The sequence below is a fragment of the Rattus norvegicus genome, chromosome 1 (genome assembly GCF_021556685.1).
Source record: "Rattus norvegicus strain SHRSP/BbbUtx chromosome 1, alternate assembly SHRSP_T2T, whole genome shotgun sequence".
Classification (NCBI taxonomy): domain Eukaryota; kingdom Metazoa; phylum Chordata; class Mammalia; order Rodentia; family Muridae; genus Rattus; species Rattus norvegicus.
In genome coordinates this window covers 164,830,147-164,856,493 of record NC_141534.1, presented here as the reverse complement: position 1 = coordinate 164,856,493, position 26,347 = coordinate 164,830,147, and the positions used below count along the sequence as shown (strand labels likewise).

At 44.3% G+C, this 26,347-nt stretch overlaps 1 protein-coding gene and 1 pseudogene across 4 annotated transcripts in view; both read right to left on the bottom strand.

The window, feature by feature from the left end:
- Gdpd4 (glycerophosphodiester phosphodiesterase domain containing 4) overlaps window positions 1-26,347 on the bottom strand; it is a 109,153-nt gene that overhangs the window by 62,273 nt on the left and 20,533 nt on the right. For all 4 annotated transcript variants that reach the window (NM_001432536.1, XM_087589436.1, XM_087589433.1 and 1 more), the window contains 8 exon segments: window positions 14,207-14,289; window positions 14,644-14,789; window positions 15,672-15,746; window positions 16,669-16,762; window positions 16,833-16,931; window positions 19,736-19,795; window positions 21,068-21,161; window positions 26,068-26,171. In NM_001432536.1, coding sequence (NP_001419465.1) covers window positions 14,207-14,289; window positions 14,644-14,789; window positions 15,672-15,746; window positions 16,669-16,762; window positions 16,833-16,931; window positions 19,736-19,795; window positions 21,068-21,161; window positions 26,068-26,171 — 755 coding nt within the window.
- Window positions 1,661-4,476, bottom strand: Pkm-ps7 (pyruvate kinase M1/2, pseudogene 7; annotated as a pseudogene).

Below are 26,347 nucleotides of genomic sequence, written 5' to 3'. Positions count from 1 at the left end.
ATACTGAGGATGTGGCCTTGACGGTGTTCTCAGAACCCCAGCTCCTCTTCTCTCTTCCCACCTGCCATGAGGCAGGTAGGTCTGCCCCATACACTCCTGCCATGAAGGTCTGCCTTACCACAGTGCAAAGGTAAGAGGGCTGATCTGTGGGCTGACACTGCTCAACCATGAGTGGGGATGAGAGGCTCTTTCTTATTAACTTACCTTATGTAGTTGTCATAGTGGCGGAAACATGGTTAACAGATGATAACCAGTGACTTAGTTGTAAGACATTGCTTACTTACTTATTTTTGAGGCTGAGTCTTGTAAGGATGCGTGCATGCTACAGCCCGATTGTGCAGGTCAGAGGACAGCTTCTGAGATGCACTCCTCTCCTTCCACCATGGGTCTAGGATGCAAGCTAAGCCGTCAGCTTTGCTCTTCCTTTGCCCGTGGAGCTATCCAGCCAGCTCACTATTGAACTATTTGTGTTCCTTATATGTTCTTGGACACTAAACCCCTTGTCGGATGCATAACTTGCAAATATTTTCTGCCATTCTGTAGGTTATCTCTTCACCCTCATGACTGTTTGTGTGTGAAGGGTTTTCAGTTTTATATACAAATTGTTTGTTTTTACTTTTGTTTCCTATACTGTGGAGGTCTTTTCCAAATCTGATGTCCTGAAACGTTTCTTCCTATGTTTTCTTCCGTGGTTTCCAATTACATTGTTTTTTTTTTAAATTATAACGTTTATAATCTATAAACTGTGTGTCACCCCAGCTCTGCGTAAACCGTCATTCTTAGATCCTACCTCTGGGCTTTCGATGTTTTCTACCAAACAAACATTTTGCATCTGGTTCTTTTACCGAGCACCATGTCCTCAAAGTCCCTCACATTGTAGCTTTGTCGGAGCCCCTTTCCTTTTCCATGGCTGAATGTTTCGACGTGTAAATGGATCACACTGTTGGAATCCATTCATCCATCTGTCCTGACGCATGTACCACTTCCACCTTTGGACGGCAGGGAATCATATTGTGGAATCCATACATGATTTCTTCGTGGACATATTTTCATCTTGTTTACTGCCAGCCTGTTCCCTACAGTAGCCATAGAGCTCTCGTCTCCTTTGGCCATGTGAGGAGGCTTAGCATTCTTACTCCTCCCCGTGTGTCTGCCAACCACCCTTGGTGGCAGCCGTCTTGGTGGGCACTAGGTTTTGCTGCAGCTGATTCTGATGTGCGTATAGTTGAGGCTTTAGTCTGTTTTGAGTTTAATCTGGTGAGATACCGGTACTGTTTTATTCTTCTGCCTGTGGCTATTCAGTTTCTCCAGCACTATTTATTGAAAAGGTTTCCTTTCTTCACTCTGTGTTCTTAGAATCTTTGCTGAAAATCAGATGGCTGTAGATATGTGGGTGTAGAATGTCTCCCGTGGTTCACTGTTCTCTGTGTGTTTTTACCCCAGTACTCTGTGTTTTGTGGCTGTGCTGTTTTGGAGACAAGGTTTCTCTATATAGTTTTGGCTGTGCTTGAACGTGCTATGTAGAGTAGAATGGTTTCAAATTCAGATTCTCCCTCCTGCCTCCTGCCTCCTGCCTCCTGCCTCCTGCCTCCTGCCTCCTGCCTCCTGCCTCCTGCCTCCTGCCTCCTGCCTCCTGCCTCCTGCCTCCTGCCTCCTGCCTCCTGCCTCCTGCCTCCTGCCTCCTGCCTCCTGCCTCCTGCCTCCTGCCTCTGCCTCTGCCTCTGCCTCTGCCTCTGCCTCTGCCTCTGCCTCTGCCTCTGCCTCTGCCTCTGCCTCTGCCTCTGCCTCTGCCCCCTGAGTTCTGGGAATAAAAACATGTGCCACCACATCAGGCTATCCATGGTATTTTTATTACCATAGCATAGTAATAGATTTTAAAGTTTGATAGTATAATTCCTTCTACTTTGTTCTTTTTGCTCCAAACTATTGTTTGGGGTTGTTTGGTTGTTTTGTTTTTTTTTTATAGTCTCATACGAATTTTAAAACTCTTTTTTCTACATCTGTGAAAACTGTCATTGGTCTGTTGACAAGGATCACACAAATCCATATGTTCCTTGGGTATATGGGTGTTTTAATAGCAGAGCGTCTCTCATTTCACAAATCTAGGATATGCTTATGTCTTGTGTGTCTTTTCCATTTCTTCACCAGTGTTTTATAGAGTTTGGGGGTGGGGGTCAGGTATCTTTTGCATTTTCAAATAATTCCTAACTGTTGTATTACTTTGCATCTAGTATAAATGGAAATGTTTTCTTGACTTGGTTTGTGAGAGGGTCTTACTATGTAGTGCAAGGTGGCCTTGAACTCATGGTTCTCTTACCTTACAAGGCTGGGACTATAACTATGTATTACCACACCCAGCTCTTTTTTTTCCTTAGGCTGCTGTTTATTGACATTGAGGTGGGCTCTATAGCAACAGGCCTGGAGACGCTGCAGCATAAAAGGTGGAGTGTGGAGTTTCTGCAGTGACAGCAGTGGGTGCACAAGAAGGAGGGGGGAGGTCAAAGCTGTTGGGAAAGCAAGTCAGAGCCAGGGCCAAAAGTCATCTATGCTGGAACCCTAGGTCCCACCCCCTCAGCCCCTACACTTGCTGTCTCCTGACTCCAGGCTAGGGCTGGGAATTCTCTAAACAGCTCTACAGAAGCAAAGTACACAGAGATGCTGCTGCCCTTCTGTGATAGTCAGAGGGTTTCCAATCCTGCATTCCTCCTCACCCCTGGCTCAAATAGGGCCATGAAAAATAGCCGGGCTCTATTGAATGTTCAAAGGCATTAATTTTCCCTAGTGTCCCAGCCCACCAGCGCCACACTATAGCCCAGAGTGAGCACTGCAAGCGTTGCAGGCCTAAAGGATAGGATAGGGGAGGGGAAGGGACAGAGGCTAGAAGAGGGGCTCCAGAGGGTCATCAAGGTACAGGCACCAAATGCATGATGTTGGTGAAGTCAGAGCCAGGGCACTACCCAGTCAGCACAATGACCACATCTCCCTTCTTGAAGAAGCCTCTGGCCTTGGCAATATTCATGGCCAAGTCTACACGAAGGTCAGCATCCTCAGACCAGGCATCCTGTTCGGCATCCTTACACAGTACGGGAAGGTGCCACGGTACAGATGAGCCTGACGAGCCGTCTGGGGATTGGGTGTCACAGCAATGATAGGAGCCCTCAGGCGGTACCAGGTCACTTGGTGAGCACTCCTGCCAGACCTGGTGAGCACGATAATAACCCCACTGTAGCACTTGAAGGAGGCCTCTATGGCACCCACGGTGGCAGCTTCTGTAGGGTCGCTGGTAATGGGCGCCAAGCAGTGGAGTTCCTCGAATAACTGCAAGTGGTAGATGGCAGCCTCTGCCTCTCGGGCAATCAGATGCTGCATGAGAACAGCCTCTAAAGAATAGTCCCCTTTGGCTGTTTCTCCAGACAGCATGATGCAGTCTGTTCCATCTAGCACTGCCTTGGCCACATCACTTCCTTCAGCACGGGTGGGGCGTGGCTTCTTGGCACAGATGGCAGGCTTCCCAACTCTGTTACATTGTCCGATCATCATCTTCTGAGCCAGGAAGACCTTCTCTGCAGGAATCTCAGTGCCCAGGTCACCATGCGCCACCATGATCCCATCACTGGCCTCCAAAATCTCATCAACCCTGCGGACACCTTCATGGTTCTCGATTTTGCTGATGATCTTGATGTTCTTGCCCTTCTCCCCCAGGACCTTCCTAACCTCATGCACGTCGGCTGCCTTGCAGATGAAAGACACAAACACCATGTCCACATCCTGCTCCACCCCAAACTTCAGGTCCTGGATGTCCTTTTCTCAGACAGCGGGGAGGTCCACAGCAGCACCGGGCAGGTTCACGCCCTCCTTGCTACCTTTCTCCTTCACGTGAGGTGAGTCCATCACCCACGTAGATCTTGCTGCCCACCTCCACCACCTTGCAGATCTTCTTATGGTCCAGCCATAGGATGTTCTCATCACTCTTCTCCGTGAAGGCGTTGTCCAGGTGATCTTCAAGTGGCTCCCTTCTTCAGCTCCTCCTCTGCAGCGCGACTGCCCTTGATGAGTTCAGTTAGGATCTCGGCTCCCTTTGTGTCCAGAGCCACCGCAACGAGACGGTAGAGAACGGGATCAGATGCAAAGCTTTCTGTGGCTGCACGGACATTCTTGTTTTTTTTTTTTTTTTGGTTCTTTTTTTCGGAGCTGGGGACCGAACCCAGGGCCTTGCGCTTCCTAGGTAAGCGCTCTACCACTGAGCTAAATCACCAGCCCCCTGCACGGACATTCTTGATGGTCTCTGCCTGGTACTCATGGGTTCCATGAGAGAAATTCAGCCAAGCCATATTCATTCCCAATTTAATCATCTCCATCAGCATCTCCACAGATTGGGAGGCAGGGCCAATGGCACACATGACGCCAGTGTTGCGGGCCGTGATGGGCTCGGAGGCAACATCCAGGCGGCATGCCTTCCAGGAAGGTGTCAGCCATGCCTGTCTGAAAGTCAGTCCCTGCTTTGCTGTGTGGATTTGGCATGGTTCCTCATGGCTGTACTTCAGATCCTGTTGCGGTACCTAAAGTGGACATCTGTTGAGTCAGGATGTGTCGCTGCTGTGTGGGGCTGTGCAGCCATGCCCAGCTCTTGATGTCATTATTTATTTGAGTGTGCTCGCACGTAAACCATCCCATGCATTCATGTGTGGAGGCCAGAGGATGGTGTCAGGTATTTTCCTCTATCTCTTTCCACTTTACTCTTTGAAATAGGGTCTCTTACAAAACCTGGCGATCACCAACTAGCAAGACCGGATAGCACTTGGGGACCTTCCTATCTCTGTTCCCTCAGCACTGGGGTTACAAACGTGTGATACCATGTCTAGCTTTTATTTGGGTGCTGGAAATTAGAACTTTGGTCTTCGTGCTTGCACAACAAACACTTTACCCATTCCGGCCCCTCTTGATTTCTATTATAACTGACCACCTACTAGCCATAGCAATGTTACTATTGATCGAGTGTGCTAGAAACCTCATGATTGGACCTAGGACCTCACAAATACAAAACCCACTCTACACTTTCAGCCCAGTGTTACAGATTTCTGAATGATTAATTTGTATTTTTGCAATTTTGTGGAAGACAGGAAGTTAAAAATACCTCTGGAAATAGGTCTGGAGGTTCCTCAGAAAATTAAACATTGTACTACCTGACGACCCAGCTATACCACTCCTGGGCATACACCCAAAAGATGCTCCAACATATAACAGGGGCATGCTCTACTATGTTCATAGCAGCCTTATTTATAATAGCCAAAAGCTGGAAAGAACCCAGATGTATTTCAACAGAGGAATGGATACAGAAAATGTGGTAAATTTACACAACTATTAAAACAATGACTCCATGAAATTCATATGCAAATGGAACTAGAAAATATCATCCTGAGTGAGGTAACCCAATCACAAAAAACCACACATGGTTGCACTCACTGATAAGTGGATATTAGCTCAAAAGCTCGGAATACCCAAAATACAATCCGCAGACCACATGAAGCTCAAGAAAAACGACAACCAAAGTGCAGATGCTTCAGTCCTTCCTAAAAGGAGGAACAAAAATATTCATAGGAGAGGATATGGAAACAAAGTTTGGAGCAGAGACTGAAGGAAAGGCCATCCAGAGAATGCCCCACCTAGGGATCCAGCCCACATACATACAGCCACCAAACCCAGACAATTTTGCTGATACCAAGAAGTGCATGCTGACAGGACTCTGATATAGCTGTCTCCTGAGAGGCTTTGCCAGAGCATGACAAATACAGAGGCAAGTGTTCGAAACCAACCATTGAACTGAGAATGGGGTCCCCATTGGAAGAGTTAGGGAAAGAATTGAAGGATCTGAAGGTGTTTGCAACCCCATAAGAACAACAATACCAACCAACCAGAGCTCCCAGGGACTAAACCACCATCCAAAGAGTACACATGAACAGCCCATGGCTCCAGCTGCATATGTAGCAGAAGACGGCCTTGTTGGGCACCACTGGGAGGAGAGGCCCTTGGTCCTACCAAGGTTGGACCCTCCAGTGTAGGGGAATGTAGGGGAAGGGAGGCAGGAGGGGGTGGGTGGTTGGGTGGGGGAACACCCTTGTAGAAGAAAGGGGAGGAGGGTTAGGATAGGGGGTTTATAGTTAGGAAACTGGGAAAGGGGATGTAAATTTAAAAAATTCAATTAAAAAATATGTGATATGATTTTAATTTTTAAAAATGTGTTGAGACTTGTTTTATGGTTTATCAGATGATTTATCTTAGAGAATGGGTTGTTAAGAAGAATTTGTGTTCTGAAGCTATTTGATGTCATGTTTTATAGATGTCTGTTAGGTACATTTGGCATTGAGCACAACTTTGTCATTTCTTTATTGTCCCTCTCTGAATTATCACCTATTGCTGTTAATACAAACTAGAATTCTTCCTATTATGGTATTGGTGTCTATGTCCACCTTTAGGTCTATTAACATTTGTCTTATTATTTTGGCTTTGAGATACTGGATACATATATATATTTAGAATGATTTCACCTTGCTGAGTTGACTATGATTTTATAATTATGTAACAATCTTCCTGTCTTTTTTACTGATTCTGACTGAAAGGTCCATAGTATTTAATCTAAGAATGGGTACTTCTCCAAGTATGGTTTCAAACAGCCTGCTTCTGAGTTCACGGCTTCTCTCCTGTCTCCGTCTCTTCTATCGCCACTGTGTTATTTTCAGCTCAACTATGCTTTATTTTTTTATTTTATTTTTTTTTTTTGGTTCTTTTTTTCAGAGCTGGGGACCGAACCCAAGGCCTTGTGCTTCCTAGGCAAGCGCTCTACCACTGAGCTAAATCCCCAACCCCTATTTTTTTTTAAAGAATGCTTCCATTTCTGTCAAGTTTTTCTGAGTACTGAATCACTCTCTTTTCTTTTGAAGGTCATTGCATTTCTTTAAAATGTCTTAAATTCACTATCAAAGACTATACCAGTAACCATTTGCTCACCTCCTGGTGTCTTATTTCAACTGTCAGGTGAGGTTATAGTCCCACGGACACTCTTGATGCTTATCAGTGTGTGACGTGACTGCTTCGGTTTTTGTACTCTGGCTTTGTGCTTACTTTTCTAGAAAGTCTATGTAGGCTCTGTGCCTACACACTCTCTTGATCTACAGTAATTCCTGCAGCCAGGGCGCTGGTGTCACTGCCAGAGCACTGCCACGTTTCAGCACTAGAGGGTGATCCAAGCCCACACTTACTTCCAATTCTAAACCTCGCCCACTGTCACCAGGAGGTCTTCAGACACTGAAGACTCTGCCCTCTCTGGAGAGAAGCACCATGGAGCGACCAGCCCCAGGCCTCTGTGCCCTTCCTATATAGGGCCATCAAAACTGCAACACTGTCACACTCACGGTTGACAGAAGTGCCAAGAATTGAGGCCCACACTGTTGTTGACTCCCTACTGCTAACTCACAGCTGGAGACTGCTGCAATCAGGCACAGGCAACACTGGGTTAAAAAAACCAATAAACCAGGGCTGTTCCAGGCCTGAGGACAGGGACTGTTAGGGTTCTGCCTGCTAGGTTTCATACACCCAGAATTCCTTTCCAAGGCAAAGTCCTACGCTTGTTACCACATTCTCTCCCCAGCATAGTCTTGCTACCCAAGGTGCCCCATCCTAACGTATGATCCAGCCTTGGTGGCTCACCTCTGATAGTACAGCTATCTCTGCCCCGGTACTTGCAGATGGACTCCTCTATATCTGCCCTGCCACCAGTGATGTGTACTCAAATGCTAATCTAAGTCATAACTGGTTTCCCATTAGGACCTGCACAGCTTCAGGGGTGTATCCAGGCCCACACTACAGCTGCTGGCGAATCAAGCCAGAAGACAATCCTATCTCATTGGGGTATAGGTCTAGGGAAATTCTAAAATCTCTATCTGTGAGGACCAGCCTAGGCATGCCTGTGCTGCCTGAGGTTTGGGAACAAGTAGTACAGGAAGTCTTTCTACCAATCCTGATGCAATTAAGTCTCATAGCCACAGGGACCTGCATGGTCTGGGTGTTTGGTAGTGGGCGTGAATAAGCCCAAACCAAGGCTGATGATGGATGAGGCCAAAACTTGAGTCTGTCCTACTGACTCTGAGGTCTCTTTGCCTGAGGCTCAAGCTTACCTGGAGGCTCTGTCTAAGACCCCCACTGTGTAGGGGTTTACATTCTACAGGACACAGGTCTTCTCCAAAGTAGGCAAGTCCTGTGATAGCTTTTGTGCTCTCCTCCCAGAAAGTAGAATCTTGCTTTTTCTGCTGGTCAACACTGGGAAAGAGGTAGCAGGAGTAATCCTGTAGCTAGTTAACACAATTCTAGTAACTCAGTCATGAGTGTCGGTTTGAGGACAGGGTTTATGGGGCCCTGACAGGCCTGACGCTGCATTTGAAGTCTAAGTCTCGTACTTGATTTTTCTCCTCCCATCACTCCCTCTTCTCTCTCCACACTTCTTGGAATTGAAGGAAGGCTAATTGGCAATTCTTTTCTTCCTGCTTCTTCAATAAATCCTTCCTTATTATTTTAAGAAAACCAGGCAGTATGGTCTCTTACCTGGCTTCCTCAGTTTTGTAAATGAATTAGCTGTCTGAAAGGGTCTCTCTGTGGTAAGATTATCATTAGGGGATTTAGCTCAGATTTGCCATCCTGCTGTCTCCTAAGACACTCAGATAGATGAGTAATATTAGTGCTACATGTATTTTCCTAATGTCTAATGATGTTAAAGATATTTACACTTATGAACTTGTTACCTGTAGATCTTCTAGTATAAAATACCTATATGCCTTTTTGCTAATTTTCTAAGTGGTTCGTTTAGTTTCTAATAATACTCTGCACTATTGTAATGTTTTTCTTTGAATTTTTTTCTAGAATTTCATACATGAGTCCTATATTTATATTATTTCCACTACTTCCTGTCCCTGCTCCAACTCCTGTTATGTGCCCTTACTCTTGAAATCATGACCTCTTCTTCTATAAACATTATTGACGTTATATAAAAATAAACAAACTAAGTCTATCTGGTGTTGTTCATGTGTGCATGTGTGTAGGGACCACCTGGGGTTGGATGACCTATCAAAAAGCTTGTCTCTGGAGAAAACAGATTCCCCCACTCTCAGTGACCACTGATTACCTATAGATGGGTGGGACCAAAAAGCTACAGAAAGTAAACAAATGAAATTATAATTACTGCAATATAAAACAGGACTAAGAAGACAAATAGCAAAAGGCAATAAGCTGATGGCTATCAACACATATTTTTAATAACTTTTAAATATTAATGGCCTTAATTCTCCAATCAAAAGATCAAAAGTTAGATGAACAGATTAAGACACAAAGTCCATATTTTTGTTATATATAAGAAACTCCTTTTACTTTCAAGAGTAGGTATCGTCTTAGAGTGAAAGATTAAAGTTGGAATATCGCAAACAAATAGAACTGTGGAGCAGGGATCACTACCCTAACGTGTGACCAAAAGTAAATCTGAAGGATTAAAGAAGTACACTTCGTTCTGACCAGGGAAACAGTCAACCAAAACCTGGCACACCCAGTTTCATTAAAAGCATTCAAGATACAGATTAACCCTACATTAGTAACAGTAGGTGATTTCAGTACACTACATTCTTCAACATACTGGTCATCTGGACAAAAATAAACAGTAAAATAGGAATTGAGTGGCGTTGTACATCAAATGGACGGACAGATATGTGATTACAAGTTTGGGATTTTGGTTTCTTTATAAAACACAGAAATATCAGAAGAATGTGTTTTTGTTTTAACCCCAGGTATGGGGGTTTGGGGCTGCTTTGGACTGTCCGAATCAGCTGGCTATGATTTGCCTGATCCTCCAGCAGAGGCATGTTTTGTTTTTGCCAGCTGAAGATAGGTTCTAGGATTGTGTGACATTTGGAATTCTGGGAACTTTTCAGAGGGTACGGAAATGCCAGGGCCTGAGAGGCGGTTGGTGGTGGTTGTTGGTCACTTAGAGGGGCTGACTGCAGTTTGTTGACAGTTGTAGTCAAAGAAGAAATAAAAGGAAAGAAAACAGATTCAGGATCTTTTTCTCCCTTCTCTCTGTCCTTCTTTTGCTCTTAATTAGTGCTAGGGGTGAAACCAGGGGAATAAAGGGTGGGCAGAAGAAGAACCCACAAAATAGCTAAGACCACTACACAGACAGATGTTTACAGGACGCTCTACCCACACACCAAAGACTGTACCGTCTACTCAGCAGCCCACAGAACTTACTCTAAAATAGAGCGCATATTGGAACACACAATAAATATCAACAAATACAGAAAATTTGAAATAATGACATATCCTGTCTGACTACAATGTAGTAAAGCTTAAAACCAACAGCAAAAGAACTTCTAGAAGTTACACAAACTCATAGAAATAAAACAACACAGTACTGAATGATGAATGAGTCAAAAATCAAGAAGAAAAATTTAAAACTTCCTTGCAATAAACGAAAATAAAACTACCAGATCAAAATTCCACATGAGGGAAATTTTTAATTCCAAGGCCTATGTTTTAAAAAAATATAAAAAAAAGAGCATAAAAATCTTAATGATGAAACTGAAAAGGTAGCAAAACAAGGGCAAACCACGCCCAAACACAGTAGACAGGAAGAAACAATAAAAACCAGAGAAGAAATGAACGAAATGGAAAAAAATGCATCTAAGAGCCAGGTTCAACCACTCTGGGAATCAGTCTGGAATTTCCTCAGAAAATTGAACATTCCACTACCTGAGGACCCAGCTATACCTCTCTTGGGCATATACCCAAAAGATGCCCCAACATATAACAAAGACACATGCTCCACTATGTTCATAGCAGCCTTATTTATAATAGCCAGAAGCTGGAAAGAACCCAGATGCCTTCAACAGAGGAATGGATACAGAAAATGTGGTACATCTACACAATGGAGTACTACTCAGCTATCAAAAACAATGACTTCATGAAATTCATAGGCAAATGGAATGAACTAGAAAATATCATCCTGAATGAGGTAACCCAATCACAGAAAAACACATTTGGCATGCACTCATTGATAAGCAGATATTAGCCAAAAAGCTTGAATTACCCTAGATGCAATCCACAGACCACAGGAAGCTCAAGAAGAAGGATGACCAAAATAGGATGCTCCCACTCCTTCTTCTTTTTTTTTCTTTTTTTCGGAGCTGGGGACCAAACCCAGGGCCTTGCGCTTACTAGGCAAGCGCTCTACCACTGAGCTAAATCCCCAACCCCACTCCCACTCCTTCTCGAAAGGGGAAAAAATATCCATAGGTGGGAATATGGAAGCAAAGTTTAGAGCAGTGACTGAAGAACGGCCATTCAGAGCCTGCCCACATGTGGCCCATATATATACAGCCACCAAAACTAGATAAGAGTGATGAAGCTAAAAAATGCATGCTGAAAGGGACCGGATATAGATCTCTCCTGAGAGACACATCCAGAGCATGTCCAATACAGAGGTCAATGCTAGCAGCAAACCACTGAACTGAGAATAGGATCCCCTTGGGGGGAATTAGAGGAAGGATTGAAAGAGTTGAAGGAGCTTGCAAACCCATAAAAACAACAATGCCAGCCAACCAGAGCTTCCAGGGACTAAACCACTACTGAAAGACTATACATGGACTGACCCAGGGCTCCAACTGCATATGTAGCAGAGGATGGTCTTGTTGGGGCACCAGTGGAAGGGGAAGCCCCTGGTCCTGCCAAGGTAGGACCCTAAGTGCAGGGGAATATGGGGGGAGTAAGGGGGATGCATGGGGGGAATACACATATGGGGGAGGGGGAGGGGAAGGGGAGGTGATGGTGGCTTATGGACAGGAAACCGGGAAGGGGAATAATGTTTGAAATGTAAGTAAAGAAACATATCTAATAAATTTTTTTAAAAAAAGAGCTCAGTGTTTTAAAATATACAAGATTGATAGAGCCTTAGACAAATGAGACAAAAACAAGAGGAATCACAAAATCTTCAAATCGGAGACTACCAGGGTGACATTAGGTTCATTGTAAACCCTATTTTATGTAAAACTGGAGTACTGTTTTAGTATCTAGTAGTCCTCTGTATTGCAGTTTCCCTGTTAATATTCTTGGTAATGAATTTCATGCCCTAGACGAACCCTGGACGACAAGCAATCTGAGGCAGTAGGTATGAGGGCTTAGGTATGAGGTATGACTGCTAGAGTGGTAGAGGCATTCGCACATTTGAAAAGCGACGTCAACCAGCAAGCAGAGAAAGAAGTTGGAAGGATCATCTGTATGAAGAGTTAACATCACAGCAGAGAACATGACTGTGATTTAGGGGTTCACTGGACCAGAACTTTACCACAGTAAGCCCACGACCACTGAGCACTTCCAGAAGTGACCCAAGGGTCCCATTGAAACACTCAGTTTCAGTGAATGAAAAAATCCCAGTTTGGGGGTCTGGCAATCAAGTCTTAATCACTCCCTTACCATGTGCATTTTAAGCCTTATGGCCTGAGTAACAGTTCCCTTCTGTGAACCCAGGTTACTCCTCTGTTAAATCAAAAGTTCCCTTTTGTGCTTTCCTCATTGAGTGAGTATGGCAGGACTATATGCTCAGCATGTATACTATACATTCATAGGAAAAATGAAGCCTTTCCACTTCCTAAGATGCCTAGATACACATGTTCTATAGCAATGCTCCCCAGCCCCACCCCAACTCCAACACACCCCCAACCCACCTCACCCCCACTCCCACCCCAACTCCACCCCCCCACCCCACCCCCCACCCCATCCCACCCCCACCCCACCCTCACCCCCACTCCCACCCCAACTCCACCCTACCCCCACCCCACTCCACCCTCACCCCCACTCCCACCCCAACTCCACCCTACCCCCACCCCACTCCACCCTACCTCCACCCCACCCCCACCCTCACCCCCTCTGGCTCCTGGCCCTGCTATAATCCAGGTATTCCTTTGTTTTTGTTTGGAGTATAGATACACCTTGCTGCCTAACACTTTAATAATTCTTTCCAGTGCATATTAAATGCGGCGGAAGCAAAGTGACCGGGTGTGGCTCAGTGGAAATGTGCCTTCCTGGCATGTACAAAGTCCTGAGTTTGAGCTCCATCACTGTAAAAGCTGAAATTAAATTTTATTTTTTTTCTAAAAGCTGGATGTGGTGGTGTACACCTGTAGTCCCAGCATTCAGAAAGTAGGGCAGAGGGTCAGAAGTTTGCATCAATTCATCCTCAACTACACAGCGAGTTCAAGGCCGTCCTAGTTACACAAGATCTGGCCTCCCGAAACAACAGCTAGTACAGAGTTGGTGAAATAGCTCCCAAATGTGACAGGCTTGTTCTGATCTCCGGGACCCTCATGATGGAAGAACTAACTCTATCCTCTGATCTCTGTTACCACACACCATGGCACACGTGTACCATGCAGAAGCAAACAAATAATAACATAGTAAAATTAAAACAAACACAACAAAACAGATCAACAACAACAACAAAAACCAATAGCCACGTAGCCTCTGACACCTACCCGGCTGCCCAGTACACATTTATGGAGCTCTATGACGCGTTATCGCTCATTGATAAGCCTTGGAATAGGCTGACGCTCTTGTCTGGAATGACCTCATCTCTCGTTAGCAAGATGTTTTCCTTTAAGGCCAACCTACGCATAACTTTGAGCATATAGATTATTTCTATCACGGAATAGGAAGTGTCCTCCTTCACTGAGACTCCATTGCACTTGGTCTATTCTCCTCCGAAAAGGCTTATTGTCACAAGTGGCCTTATCCTCTGCTCACCTGTAATGCCATATCACGGTCACCCCGGGAAGGTAAGAATGACTACATCCCCCTCAACTGCATCTCCTCGACACTCAGAAGGTGGCCTAGACTATCACAGAGATCTAAGGAACATTAATGAGTAAGTCCCGGGTTAGTAGTTAGTGGCTTACACTGGAAAAACATTTGAATTACACGTGGTTTATGAGCTTTTGGCTAAGAACATAGAGGTAAAGGGGTATATTTTTTGAGGGAGCTGTGGTTCATGTATGTGGCATGTGCCAATATGCTGTACAAACATGGAATTTTGTATTACACCATATTCTCTTTACACCTTGAGCCAACTGTTCCTTTCCCCTGAATTGGACAAATCTCTTGCCCTCTACCCTAGCCCTACCTTACGTATATATCTGTCTCCAGACCAGAAACACCAAATTCAACAGCCTTCTCAAAGGACATCATGGTATTCTCTGGCGCCAACTATGGAAGAAAGGGACATCAAGCACTGTGCCTTAGAGTCTTTCCTCCCAACATTTATTTTATGATAGAGCCTGGGAATGAAAGGGCTTTGAGAAGCAGAGCTTGGCTCCCTGAGCTCTTTCCAAAGAGACTGACTGTGATCCCCTCTATCCAGCTGAACACTGGGCACAGTAAAGAGAAGCTGACCAGGCGTTTGATGGCCTGAGTTCAAATGCGACGTGTATGGCTCTTTATTCTTATCATGCCAACAACCCCTTTCCTCTCCAGAGTTGCTGGTACTTCTGAGTTCCCTTCTCTCATCGACAGGCCCCATGCCTACCTGCATTTGTCCGTGCTCAGTGTCCTCAGACCTACCATAGGTGCGCCTCTATGTCCAAAGAGGGCAGGCTTAGGCCCTAAATTCTCCTTCTTCAGAACACAGGGGGAATAAATCCCCAGCGGCATCAAATAAAGACATAAAAGAATGATCAGGAAGGACAGTCCAGCAGTTACTTGTAAAGCTGAAAAAGTTGGAAAGAGAGACAAGTGGGTCGAAAGGAAAAGAGGGGCAGAGAGCCATCTCCAACAGCTAACTGCCTACGCACGCAGTGGCCAGGCCACGCTTTACTCTTCTATGTCTATCACACCCTCCATCAGGGGTTAGATGTGAATACACAGGACTGTTCAGACACAAGACTTTTTCAGGGCTGGGTACTGCATCCAGACCACACATTTGCTAGGCAAGTGCTCTGCCGCTGACCTACATTTCAGACGAAGACATTATTACCAAGGCAAGACTGCTGGAAGTTGAGAGTAAAAATGGAAAAAGGTACAGAAGGCGGGTGGGAGGGAGGGAAGGGAGACTTAATGAGGGAGGGGAGGGGAGGGAAGAGAAGGAAGGAAATATAAGAAACAGCGTCTCAGAAGAGGAGCTTGGCTGGCTCTGAAAGAGCCCTGGTGGCTGTGAAGATCGTCTGAACAGACCTGCTAACTTAGGGCAGAGCAGTGTAGTGGCAAAGGTACCAAGTGACAGGAGTGTGGGTATAAGCTCTATCACCCCTTACTGCAACCGAGGACACATGATGTAACTTCCCTGTGTCTCCATCTTTTATCTGTAAATTAGGTCTGTCTGGCAGCTAACACTGCTCACAGAGGTGGTTCGACACTGTTGACTCATCATAGTTGATAAATAGTTTTGTTCCTTTTCCTTTTTCTTTCTCCTCTTCCCACTGCACACCTCCACCCATGCCCAGCTCCCACACCACAATCTATCTTTAATTCCTGTTATCAGCCACTTCCCAGCACCTTCTGTTTTAGAGCTCTGAGGATTCCACCCACGCGTGTGTTGTTTAAATTACTACCTATGCTTCAGTGACTCTCAGATTGGGATCTCCATCTCTAACCTCTTAACCTTTGGAATACATTACATTTCTCCAGTATTTCGTGCTCATAATTGTCCATCATGTATCTTCTTTTAACTGAAACAGAGAAAACAGTTCATTGTTGTTCTATTTACGTTCCTGCCCTCGACATATTGTCTAAAATTTACTACAGTCACCACATACACGCGAGTGCTCGCACGCACACACACACACACATATACACACACACGCATGCGCACTCACACATACACACACATACACACACATACACACACACATACACCCACACATACACACACATACACACACATACACACACACACACACACACACACACACACACACACACACACACCAGCACCGACATTAAGCCAACCCTTCACTTGCCTGCACCCTCCCACGAGCCAGGAAGCAAGTGTCCTTCGCTTAACCAATAGTAAGAAGAGATCTGTGGAAAGAAGACCCTACTGCTTTCCATTTGCCGAACAGTTCAACATGCAGAGCTCACTGTCTTGTCTCCGCTGTCATCGCAAAAGAATAGAGAAGACTCCAGCTGCAGAGGTAGCCATTCTCGATTCTTTAAGTTGCTAGGTAAGACAGGGACTCACAGAGGACTTCTCTGGGTTGCCTGATATAACCAGAGCTCTCAGGACAGAGTATTAATTGAAATCGGTGAGATTTGTGTATGAACAGGCTGTCTTATGAGTAGCATTTGGGTCAAAGCAGAATTGATGTGCCCTCTGCCCTCCCCGTCGCCCCAGATAAACGGTGTGCACTAACATGAAAGCGAAAAGACATTTTTCTAAAAGGATCCTTCTCAAAAGAAGGCTGACTCAGTCCTAGAAATACAATGATAGGCCACAGGGGTTGGTAAGTGAGACCATAAAAGACATGCCTCCATAACATGCTAAAGAAATTTCTAAGAGGTACACAGGTAGCTCTAGCTGCCATTTCTGTCCCTTTAAGAGGTGTGTTCGAGTTGGGGAGATTAGGCAAGGTTCCGCCTCACGTGATGTACCTTCTGTTTCCAAGTGGGCCATGCAGATGGCTAGAGGCCAGGAAATTATAACCATCACAGTTATGAGGCTCAGGTGCACGAAGGGAGCAAAGATCTGGGGAAAAGCCAAAAGTCAGACTAGACACATCTGGACACAGTGCTGCGAGCTCTGGGGTGATGCTTACCTGCAGTGACAGCCCAGCTATCAGCCACTTGTCCTTCCAGAATTGGTTTAAAACACCAAGTAAGAAGGAGCACAGGATGATGACTAGAAAAATGAAGACCTGGGGAAAGCGAAAGGATTTTTTTTACTTCTAGACACCAGATTTGGATCAGAACTCTCCTTGTGAATTACATATGATTAATTATACTACCTTAGACCCCGTCTTTTCAATCTAATTACCTTGTGAGTCCTCAGTGTTAGATGGCTCCAATAACTCACTTTCATTGTTCCCAAGTCTTTGCTGTGTAGCGTGACTGGAAGGGATTACATAACTGTGTGGCTTGATGCCACTACCAATCTGGTATCTCTGTCCTTAAGCCATCAGTTATCTTCACCCTTAGCCATCCCCCCAATTTCAATAGCAGCCATTACAAATGTTTTCCTCCTCTTTGACTTAAAAAATAAAGAAAGAAGTGCAAAGAGGGGAAACCCTGGGACTTAGGCTTGATGCCCCAGTGTAGGGGAATGATAAGGCGGTGGGGCGGGAGTGGGTGGGTGGGTGAGCACCCTCGTGGATTCGGGGGGAGGTGCATGGAGTGGGGGGATTTCAGGGGGTAAACTGGGAGAGCGGATAACATTTGAAATGTAAATAAACAAAACAACCAATAAAAAAAAAGTGCAAGGCAAGCTCTCAAATACATAAAGTCAAAGTTACCAGCCTATCAGCAAACTAAATGCATGAACTGGTGAATTTACCTCTTGTTCAACAGCAGCCTTTACAAATATTTAAAGGCTATAGGCAATCGTAAGGTACAAATAGAATGTTTCCCCTGGGGGGATCTGGTCATGTGAAACACCACTGCTCATGGACGCCTTTCTTCACTCATCCACAATAGTCAGGCATTCTGATTTTGAGCTAAGAATATGAGGTGTGCTTTGACCTGAATCTGTAGAAATATTGCCTTACAGAAGGAGCCTGTTAGTGTACACAGCACCCTTACCTACCACTCTATTAATCACACAGCTTGAGCAAGCCCTTTTCCATCATAAAAACAAAACAAAAAACAAACAAACAAAAAAGCCCCTGCAATTCCGGGCTTATTTAAAGTGAAAACAACCAAGATATATTAAGTCTATCTCGTTAGAAAATTTCAGAGTCATCCCAGTATTGCTAGCTGACTGATACCTTAGAGTTTTTTATAAGCAAGTCACGTTACTAGCATGTTTACAAGGACTTTCGACTCATCGCTGCAGTCTGAACTAGGGCCTTCCCAGCTAAACTAGAAAGTCTAGTACTATCCCTTCTGGGTTATTCTGAAAAAGGGTAAAAATAAACTTCCAAGCCCTAAAGAGTCCCCTTGCCCAGAGGGGGACTTGTTAGTGTGAAGACCTAAACCAAAGCAGTGACCTTCCAAGGGACGGTCACACCCTCCCACACACCCCTCCATCTATCTCATCGCCACAGACTCATGACTGCAGTTAGATCCAGAAATTCTTCAGGACAAGAAGGTTTGGAAAATAACGGCAAGATTTTATCAAATTGATGGACAAAAATCCCACTGAAGATGTATAGAAATTAATTCTAAGGATGATGCCGGAGAAGAAGAAAGCATGATTTTATACACCAGTCTAACTTCACTGAGAGGAACAGGTATCAGAGATTTTCATTCTGGGATAGATTTAAACAGCATTTTGTTCTCTGAAACTGATTCGATAATCATTACATGTATCCAAAAGAGGTAGGACATAGTAAAAACGTTCACCAAAACATGTGATTTAATCGCATACTCGCATTCCCACTTTAGAAACCAACAACAATTTCTTGCTGGTTGTGTATGGAAAGGGTAAGATTCTGTGGCTAGAATTTAGCCTAGAGCATAGCCTCGTCAGTTTCTGGATGAAACTAACAGCTGTGCCTAATGGAAGTGGGATGCCGAGGAATTGGCTGAGGATTTATTGAAAGGGAATAATACGCTTCATGCGTCCAAAGCCTAAAATGGATAGTATTGGCACTAAGACCTTTTCTTTTCCTTTCAGTGTCTATTCTTCCCATGCTCATGATTTCAATCTCCATTTATTTTAATAATACTTAAGTTGCCTTTCCGAGGTGAATTTCTCATTTGAGTAAGAGGAGATTTAAGGGTGCCACGCAAAAGACTTGACATGTTCCCATTTGGAGAAACATGCGGTCACAACCAATGCCTGAGAAGGTCTATAACAAAGAAGAAGGAAGAACGTGCTACTGGAGCTGACCTCGTCAGTGGTAGGACGAAGTCAGAAGCTCCGTGCTGTAAGTACGATATTGGCCCAGAGAAGGTGGAGTGAGGTTGCCTGGTCTCTGGGGACCAGGTAGAAGTGACTGACAGAGGCCATGGTGGTATCATCATTTTAAAGGGATTCAACTGGGGAAAGGTCACTCAGATCTTAAAGGAGAAGTTTCAGGGAGAGAACGAAGGAAGCAGGCACTGACCCCAGGAAAGTGCCATCGTGGAAAGAGCCACTGCCCTCGCCACCATGACAGACAGAGGCTGAGTCAAGCCCAAATAGAGAAAGTGGAACGTTTTAGAAGTAGAAGTTCAGGAAGTTGGAGATGGGTTGCTACCGTGAGGCCCGGCTTTGCTGGCTTCAGTGAGAATGGCATTTGATGGAAAAGGAAGGCAAGAGTAAGACGTGTGCCTACGACTGGGACAGGAAGAACGAAGCCGGTGAGCATGACATGGACCTGTGGGACAGAGAAAGAATGGCACGGGCTCAGCAGGCTCCGTACTTCAGTCCCACTGCCAGAAACGCACGTATTTCAGTGAACGTGCACAAGCAGGTCTGTCCAGAGAGTGACGAAAGAGGACGAGATGCACATGTCCTAAGGACCACCGGGAGCTCCTCCCATCCCGTCTGTGGTCTCCTGTGAGGACGACTCCTTCTTACCTTGTGCGACGTATGCAGGGTTAGTTCAATCCTTTCCCAGAGCAACAGAAACCCAAACAACTGCAAAGTGAAGGAGGCGGGTGGTTATTTCCAGATCGCCAATGGCATCGCCAACGTCCTTCCCAGAGCTGCTCAGAGGTCCGTGTCATGGTGGCCCCACCTTGGCTACCCGTTACTCTCTCTTGCCAGGTTTCTTCTCACCCCTTTTAGGCTCTTCTCCCCCATGCCACTGACCCGTGGAGCTAGTTCAAATGCCGTTTTCTGCCTGCAGCTTCTATTAGCTCCCTAGGAAGAATTCATTATTCTTTCCTCTAGGATCTCACAGCCATTACCACTGATGCTTCCTGAGTTTCTGCACATTATTTTCTCTGGGATGGACTTAATGCCTGGTAGTGCTTAGATTCACTAACAAGAGAAGAGAGCTTACGAGCCAACTCTCCCAAGGGTCATTTAAAAATTCTTTCCAGAACTGGTGCTGATGTTATGATTGTCATTAACTTCGGAATATGATCAATACATTTTAAATCTAAGTCTAAATCTAGCCAGTCTTCAAGTCAATATGAACACAGAAACTGCAAACCTGAGTCCTCAGACGTTAGCATACTCAGGTACAAAGCACTTACATTTTACTGCAATAATTTTGTATATATAGTTTTATTTATTTTTACTCGGCCCTACAAAAATACCATTTTATTAATACTATTCTCAATTAAAAGCAACCTAGGCTTAGGAGAGTTTGGTCAAGTTATAGTAACCTTGACCAAAATTACTCCTCGTAACCTGTGTTCTTCACTGCAGGGAATCAAACTCAGGGCCTTGCACAGTGCACAGCATTCTCACCACTGAGCCTCACACTGAGCTCTCAGAGTAAACGCCCTAAAGATGGGGTGGGAGGTTGTGTGCAAAGCCAGGCCTCTCTCCTTTCTCACCATTGTCCAAGAGAGGTAGGCTAAAGTAGTCTGTTGAAACCAAGACTCTGCGAGGCTCTAATAGTCTCATACTGGAAGCTAACAAAGCCATTACCCACTAATTGTGTGTGAGCACGGTACAATTTAGTGGCCCAGAGTTTAGAGCATAGAATATATCTGCATCTTCCTCATGAAAAGAAAGATTCTGCCTTCACATTATAACTTCCAAAATGATTTTCCAAAAGTGGAAACCCATGTTTGCCAAGTACCATACTCTTACTTTCAAAGCCTTTCGAAATCTGTCACACATTGGGTCTCCCCATTATTCTATATTATTCTTTTCTTAACAAAATAGATACAACAGCACAGGAGGGGACAACCCATGAGGGAGCTCGAGAAACAAAGAATGAGAAGCATCACTCACCAAAAGCAAGGAAGTGTAGACAGTCAGGATCCCACCTGCACACAGCACCAAAATGGACCAAAAGAACCAGCATCCTGTCCCTAGAAAAACAACCCTGAAAAAAAGGTTTCAGTCCTTAAAATATAGGAGGGATCAGTAATAGCACGTACATTAGGGTAAAGACAGAAACAAGTTACATAACACACTAACAAATAGTAGGGACAAGAAGAGAAGCACTTGGTGGACAGAACCATGAGCACGTGGGGATTTATTTTTAATTTTAATTTTGAACTATAATCAGCCAAATATATTAATAAAGAGAGATCTTTACAAAGCTATTTATAATATATTTAAATTTATATCATCTTTAATAATCAATGTGATATAGAAATTGTGCAATAACAAAGGAAAAAGAATCACCCTCTGTCTTAGTGTTTCCATTGCTGTGAACAGACACCATGATCAGGGCAACTCCGATGAAGAATAACATTTAACTGGGGCTGGCTTACAGGTTCAGAGGCTCGGTCCATTATCATCATGACAGGAAGCATGGCAGCATCCAGGCAGGCACAGTGTTGGGGGAGCTAAGACTTCTACCTCTTGTTCCAAAGGCAGACAGGAGAAGACTTCTCACAGGCAGCTAGGAGGAGGGTCTCAAAGCCCACCCCCACAGTGACAAACTCTCCAAGAAGGCCACACCTCCTAATAGTGCCACTCCCTGGGCCGAGAGTATCCCCCCCCAAACCCCTAAATTAATTACATCAATGTGGCTAGTTCTCTCTACCTTTTAGCTTCTTGTCCAGGTATAGTACACCTTCTTCCATAACTGCTCTCACCTGTATGAGACAGCTGTGTCCTACACATGTTGCTCCTAAAATACCATTTATGGGAACTCTACTAGTGGCTTGTTGGGAGACATGATGTCTTATTTGTCTGGATTTTCTATGCCAAAGAATCTATACCTCTTATTTCAAGAAAACGCAAATGACCTTTCCCCTCAGAACCTAAAGAAATACTCCAAAGATATATATGTATATATATGTATATACATATATATATATATATATATATATATATATATGGATATGGCAGGTAGCTTTCATAGCAGAAGCTTTTTGGGTAAAGATGCTGTGAGGGAGGGGCACTCTGTAAGACAGCTCATGTAAGGAGGGCTTTGGGTTGTAGTTCAGTGGTAACTATGTGTCTAGTGTAAGAGAGGGCAGGGTCCAACTCAGAGGTTGGACAGAAAAAAGGACCCAATGAAGCTCTCAAAACGAATGAAATTGTGCCCAACAAAATGCAATTAATGGAACGATAAAAAAATATATATCTATACATCTAAGATCCAAGTCTGGCGAGACTCAGTGGGTAAAGGTAACTTGCCACCAAGCCTGATGACATACATGAGTTTGATCTTCAAAACCCCTGTGGTGGGAGAAGAGAACTGACTCCTGCGAGCTGTACTCTTGTTTCTACACATGCACCGTGATACACACACACACACACACACACACACACACACACACACAAATAAATACTTTTTAAAAGTTTTTAAAAATGATTTTCAGAGAAATAAACCCTTGGATTCACAGAACAAAAAAAAAAAAAAGCAGAACCAAACAGACCTCGAAAAGAAGATTAAATAAAAAGATCAAAGATGATCTTCATAGTGGTTTACATGAAGCCAAAGTATTACTACTCAAACAGTGATTGTGTTGATATTGACTACGCTTCCGAATAACAAGTAAAACGTAAGACTTGACATTCAATGCGACATCTTTCCTCACAATCATTTTGCTAGCCATATTATTTATTTTTATTTCTTCTCTGCCCCAGAAGCTGTCTGTAAGGTATTTGATCATTGGTGACCCACTTGACTGAACCCATACACTCTGGGCAAGCACTCTGTCTCCCTCAGCTCTGCTGTGGACGGACCAGAGGAAAGGAAGCCCTGGGGTCTTTCTCTCTCCTTCTTCTCTTCCTTCTGTCTTATGAGTTTGCTTATGTGACTGTTTATACATAACGGAACCTGAAAAGGGAAGTCTCTTGTTAGCCACCACTTCTTTAAACTGGGAGTTTGTAATACTGATGGCTGCACAGTGGGCTCGTTCTACATGGATTGGCTCAGTTTCAGCTGCTGTTAATGTTTCCTGAGCAGTTTTTTCTTCACTGGAGAGTTGCACTCTAAGGAAAATATTTGTCTTCTTTAAAAAAAAATATTGTTTATATTAATCTATTTTGTGGGCGCAGGAGGTACATGTCGCAGCATGCACGTGGCAGTCAGAATATTCCTTGTGGGAGTCAGTTCTCTCCTGACATCATGGGGGTTTAGGGGTCAGATCTCTATTGTCAGCCTTTACCTACTGAGTGAGCCATCTGCAAATTAAAGAAGCAACACAAGCTTAAAGCAGAACAAAAAACAAAGAAACCCATGCACAAGATCATAAAGTCATGGGAACCAAATAAAGGAAAAACTCTTAAAAGGCAAATTTTTCGAGAGCAGCCGAGGTTCAAAAGATCAAAGCTAGGTAGCACACTTCTCAACACAAACAAAGCAAGACAAAACAAAGGAGAGTGAGGCCGACCCAGTGCTAAGAGAAAAACTGCAAATTAGAATTCTAAGATACCCTTCAAGAATAAAGATGAGGGGTTGGGGATTTAGCTCAGTGGTAGAGCGCTTGCCTAGCAAGCTCAAGGCCCTGGGTTCCGTGCCCAGCTCCGAAAGAAAAAAGAAAAAAAAAAAAGAATAAAGATGAAATATGGCCATCTTCACAAAAAATAGGAACTTCCAGAAACAGTTCCCAGCAGGTTCCTGTTAATGGAAAGCTTTATGTATGTTGTCACCAGACGACTTCTGCTGTGCTCAGCTATGGGGCTTTGATAGCCTCCAGGGGTAGGGGGAGTACAAACCTGTGAATATTAGACATTGCACAGCCTTATCCTCTGGAGATCTCAATGCCAGATATCCTAAAATCCATACACACAGAGAACAATTGGAATGGGTGTGCTGAGGAATAATTCACAACGGATCCATAATAAAATCACTTAGAAACTGATAAAAATGTATTGAACATGCTCGAAGCATGAACAGAACAAAGGAAGAAACACTTCTAAAGAGAATATAATTTTAAAAACTGCTTTGAAACACAAATGACTCAAATTAAAGCAAAGTAACTCCATCAAGAAGACTTTTTGAGTAATCGAAACTGGAATACGTAATGTTGCCATTGGTAGCTTGCTGTGAGAACCGTCTTTTACCTCTACTGTAAGCAGAACCGGCCAGAACCCCTTGAGAAAGTACTTTGGCAAGACAACAGAACTGCTTTTAAGTGTTCGTTCTCTTAATTCCAGTTGTACTAATCTAGACTGGGGACCATTAGTCAAAAAAATGAAAATTTCACTTTATCATTATTTATCAAGACATGATTGTTGCTCATAATGCCTAGGAAAAAAAGGAAACAACCCCTGCCCCCGGCTAAATAGCCCTGATAGTGGAGACTTGTAATCCCTGCACTTAGAAAGTGGGAATGGATTCAGTGAGATGCCAGTTTGAGGCTGGCCTGAGCTACATAGCGAGGCTCTGTCCCTGTCCCACCACCCCCACCATTCAGAAAGCAAAGTTTATGCATCGTCATATCATATTCTGAAATTACATAGAGGTAATATTCAATATGAGGGCTAATAATCTATTGAACGTTTATGTTTATTTTGTGTAAAAATTCAAAGCAAAGTCATAAAAAATAGTATAAACATAATGGTATAAAATAAGCACAGGAGGGGTTGGGGATTTAGCTCAGTGGTAGAGCGCTTGTCTAGCAAGCGCAAGGCCCTGGGTTCGGTCCCCAGCTCCAAAAAAAAAAAAAAAAGAACAAAAAAAAATAAAAAATAAAAATAAGCACAGGAAAAAGCTAGGCTGCGATTGTCACTTGAAAATGTATTTTCCCAATTTTCTGCGTTTAAAAAGTTATTACAGAGTTGGGGATTTACCTCAGTAGAGCGCTTGTCTAGCAAGCGCAAGGCCCTGGATTCGGTCCCCAGCTCCGAAAAAAAAAAAAGTTAATACAGTCTATTTGTTGTGCGTGTGCTCTCGTGTGTGAAGGTCAAAGGACAGCTTGCAGGAGTCAGTTCTCCCCTCCTACCGTATGGGTCCTGGGGGTTGGCTCTCTGGGAGGTCAGCTGAGCATCTCTCCAGCCCTAATTTTCTGCATTTTTTACGTTAAAAATAGCCAACTAGATTTAACTGTTTATTATTTTATATATGTGAGTACAGTGTTGCTGTCTTTACACACACCAGAAGAGGGCATCAGATCTCATTACAGATGGTTGTGAGTCACCATGTGGTTGCTGGGAATTGAACTCAGGACCTCTGGAAGAGTAGTCAGTGCTCTTAACCACTGAGCTATCTCTCCAGCCCCTAGATTTAACTTTTATAAAGAGAAAAATAAATTGCATTTCACTAAGAAAAAAGGAGGCCTCGCCTTCTCCCACAAACACCAAATAACGGGTTAGGTTTACAAAATGATAGGTGCATCGGGCAAGAAAGCTGGGGTCCGGAGTAGCCTAGCCATGAAGGGGAGCTGAGAAGGGATATGTGACTTGTGTTCGGAGTTCCAAGGGACCCCTATAGACAAAAGAGGGAAGCAAAGGCTGTAGGAAAAGCAGAGAATGCAGGGCTGAGGGACATTCGTGACAAGCAAGACGTATGGACATGAGCAATCAGACGCCGGAGGGAGGAGGACAGGATCCCGTCCGAGGCTGGGGTTGCTGGTAGCACAGAGGAAGCTGAGAACACCATTTGGCATTCAGCGCGCTGGGCAAGCACGGGTGGAGGAGCTGCAAATTAGGGTGCCGAGCATCTGACTACTGACCCTAGAGCCACACCTCTTACCCACAAGCTGTGCGAAACCCACTTCTGTCTGCCCTTCCTACTAAACCACTGGATCTTTTCAACGTGGGAAAGACAAGCCGCTCTCCTGTGAAGGAGTCCATTCGCCAATAAAAATACAGAAAACGGCACTCACCAGTCAAAGCTGTTGTATTCATTGGAGGTTTCTACCCAGACGAACAGAAAAAGCACAGACAAGATGAATGCAGTTACCAGGCACAAAAAGAAGAATTGCTCTTTCTGGAAAGAGAAAGAAGTGTAGCTTAGCTCCATTTGCTCATGTTACCTCGATAACTCTTGTAAACATTTGCCAAAGGTCAGTACTGCTTTTGTGTTGGACATAACCCTCCCTAGGCAAGAATAATCCGAGGTTTTACAAGGAGTAGGAACCAAAAGTAAGACAGCAAGCACAGGGA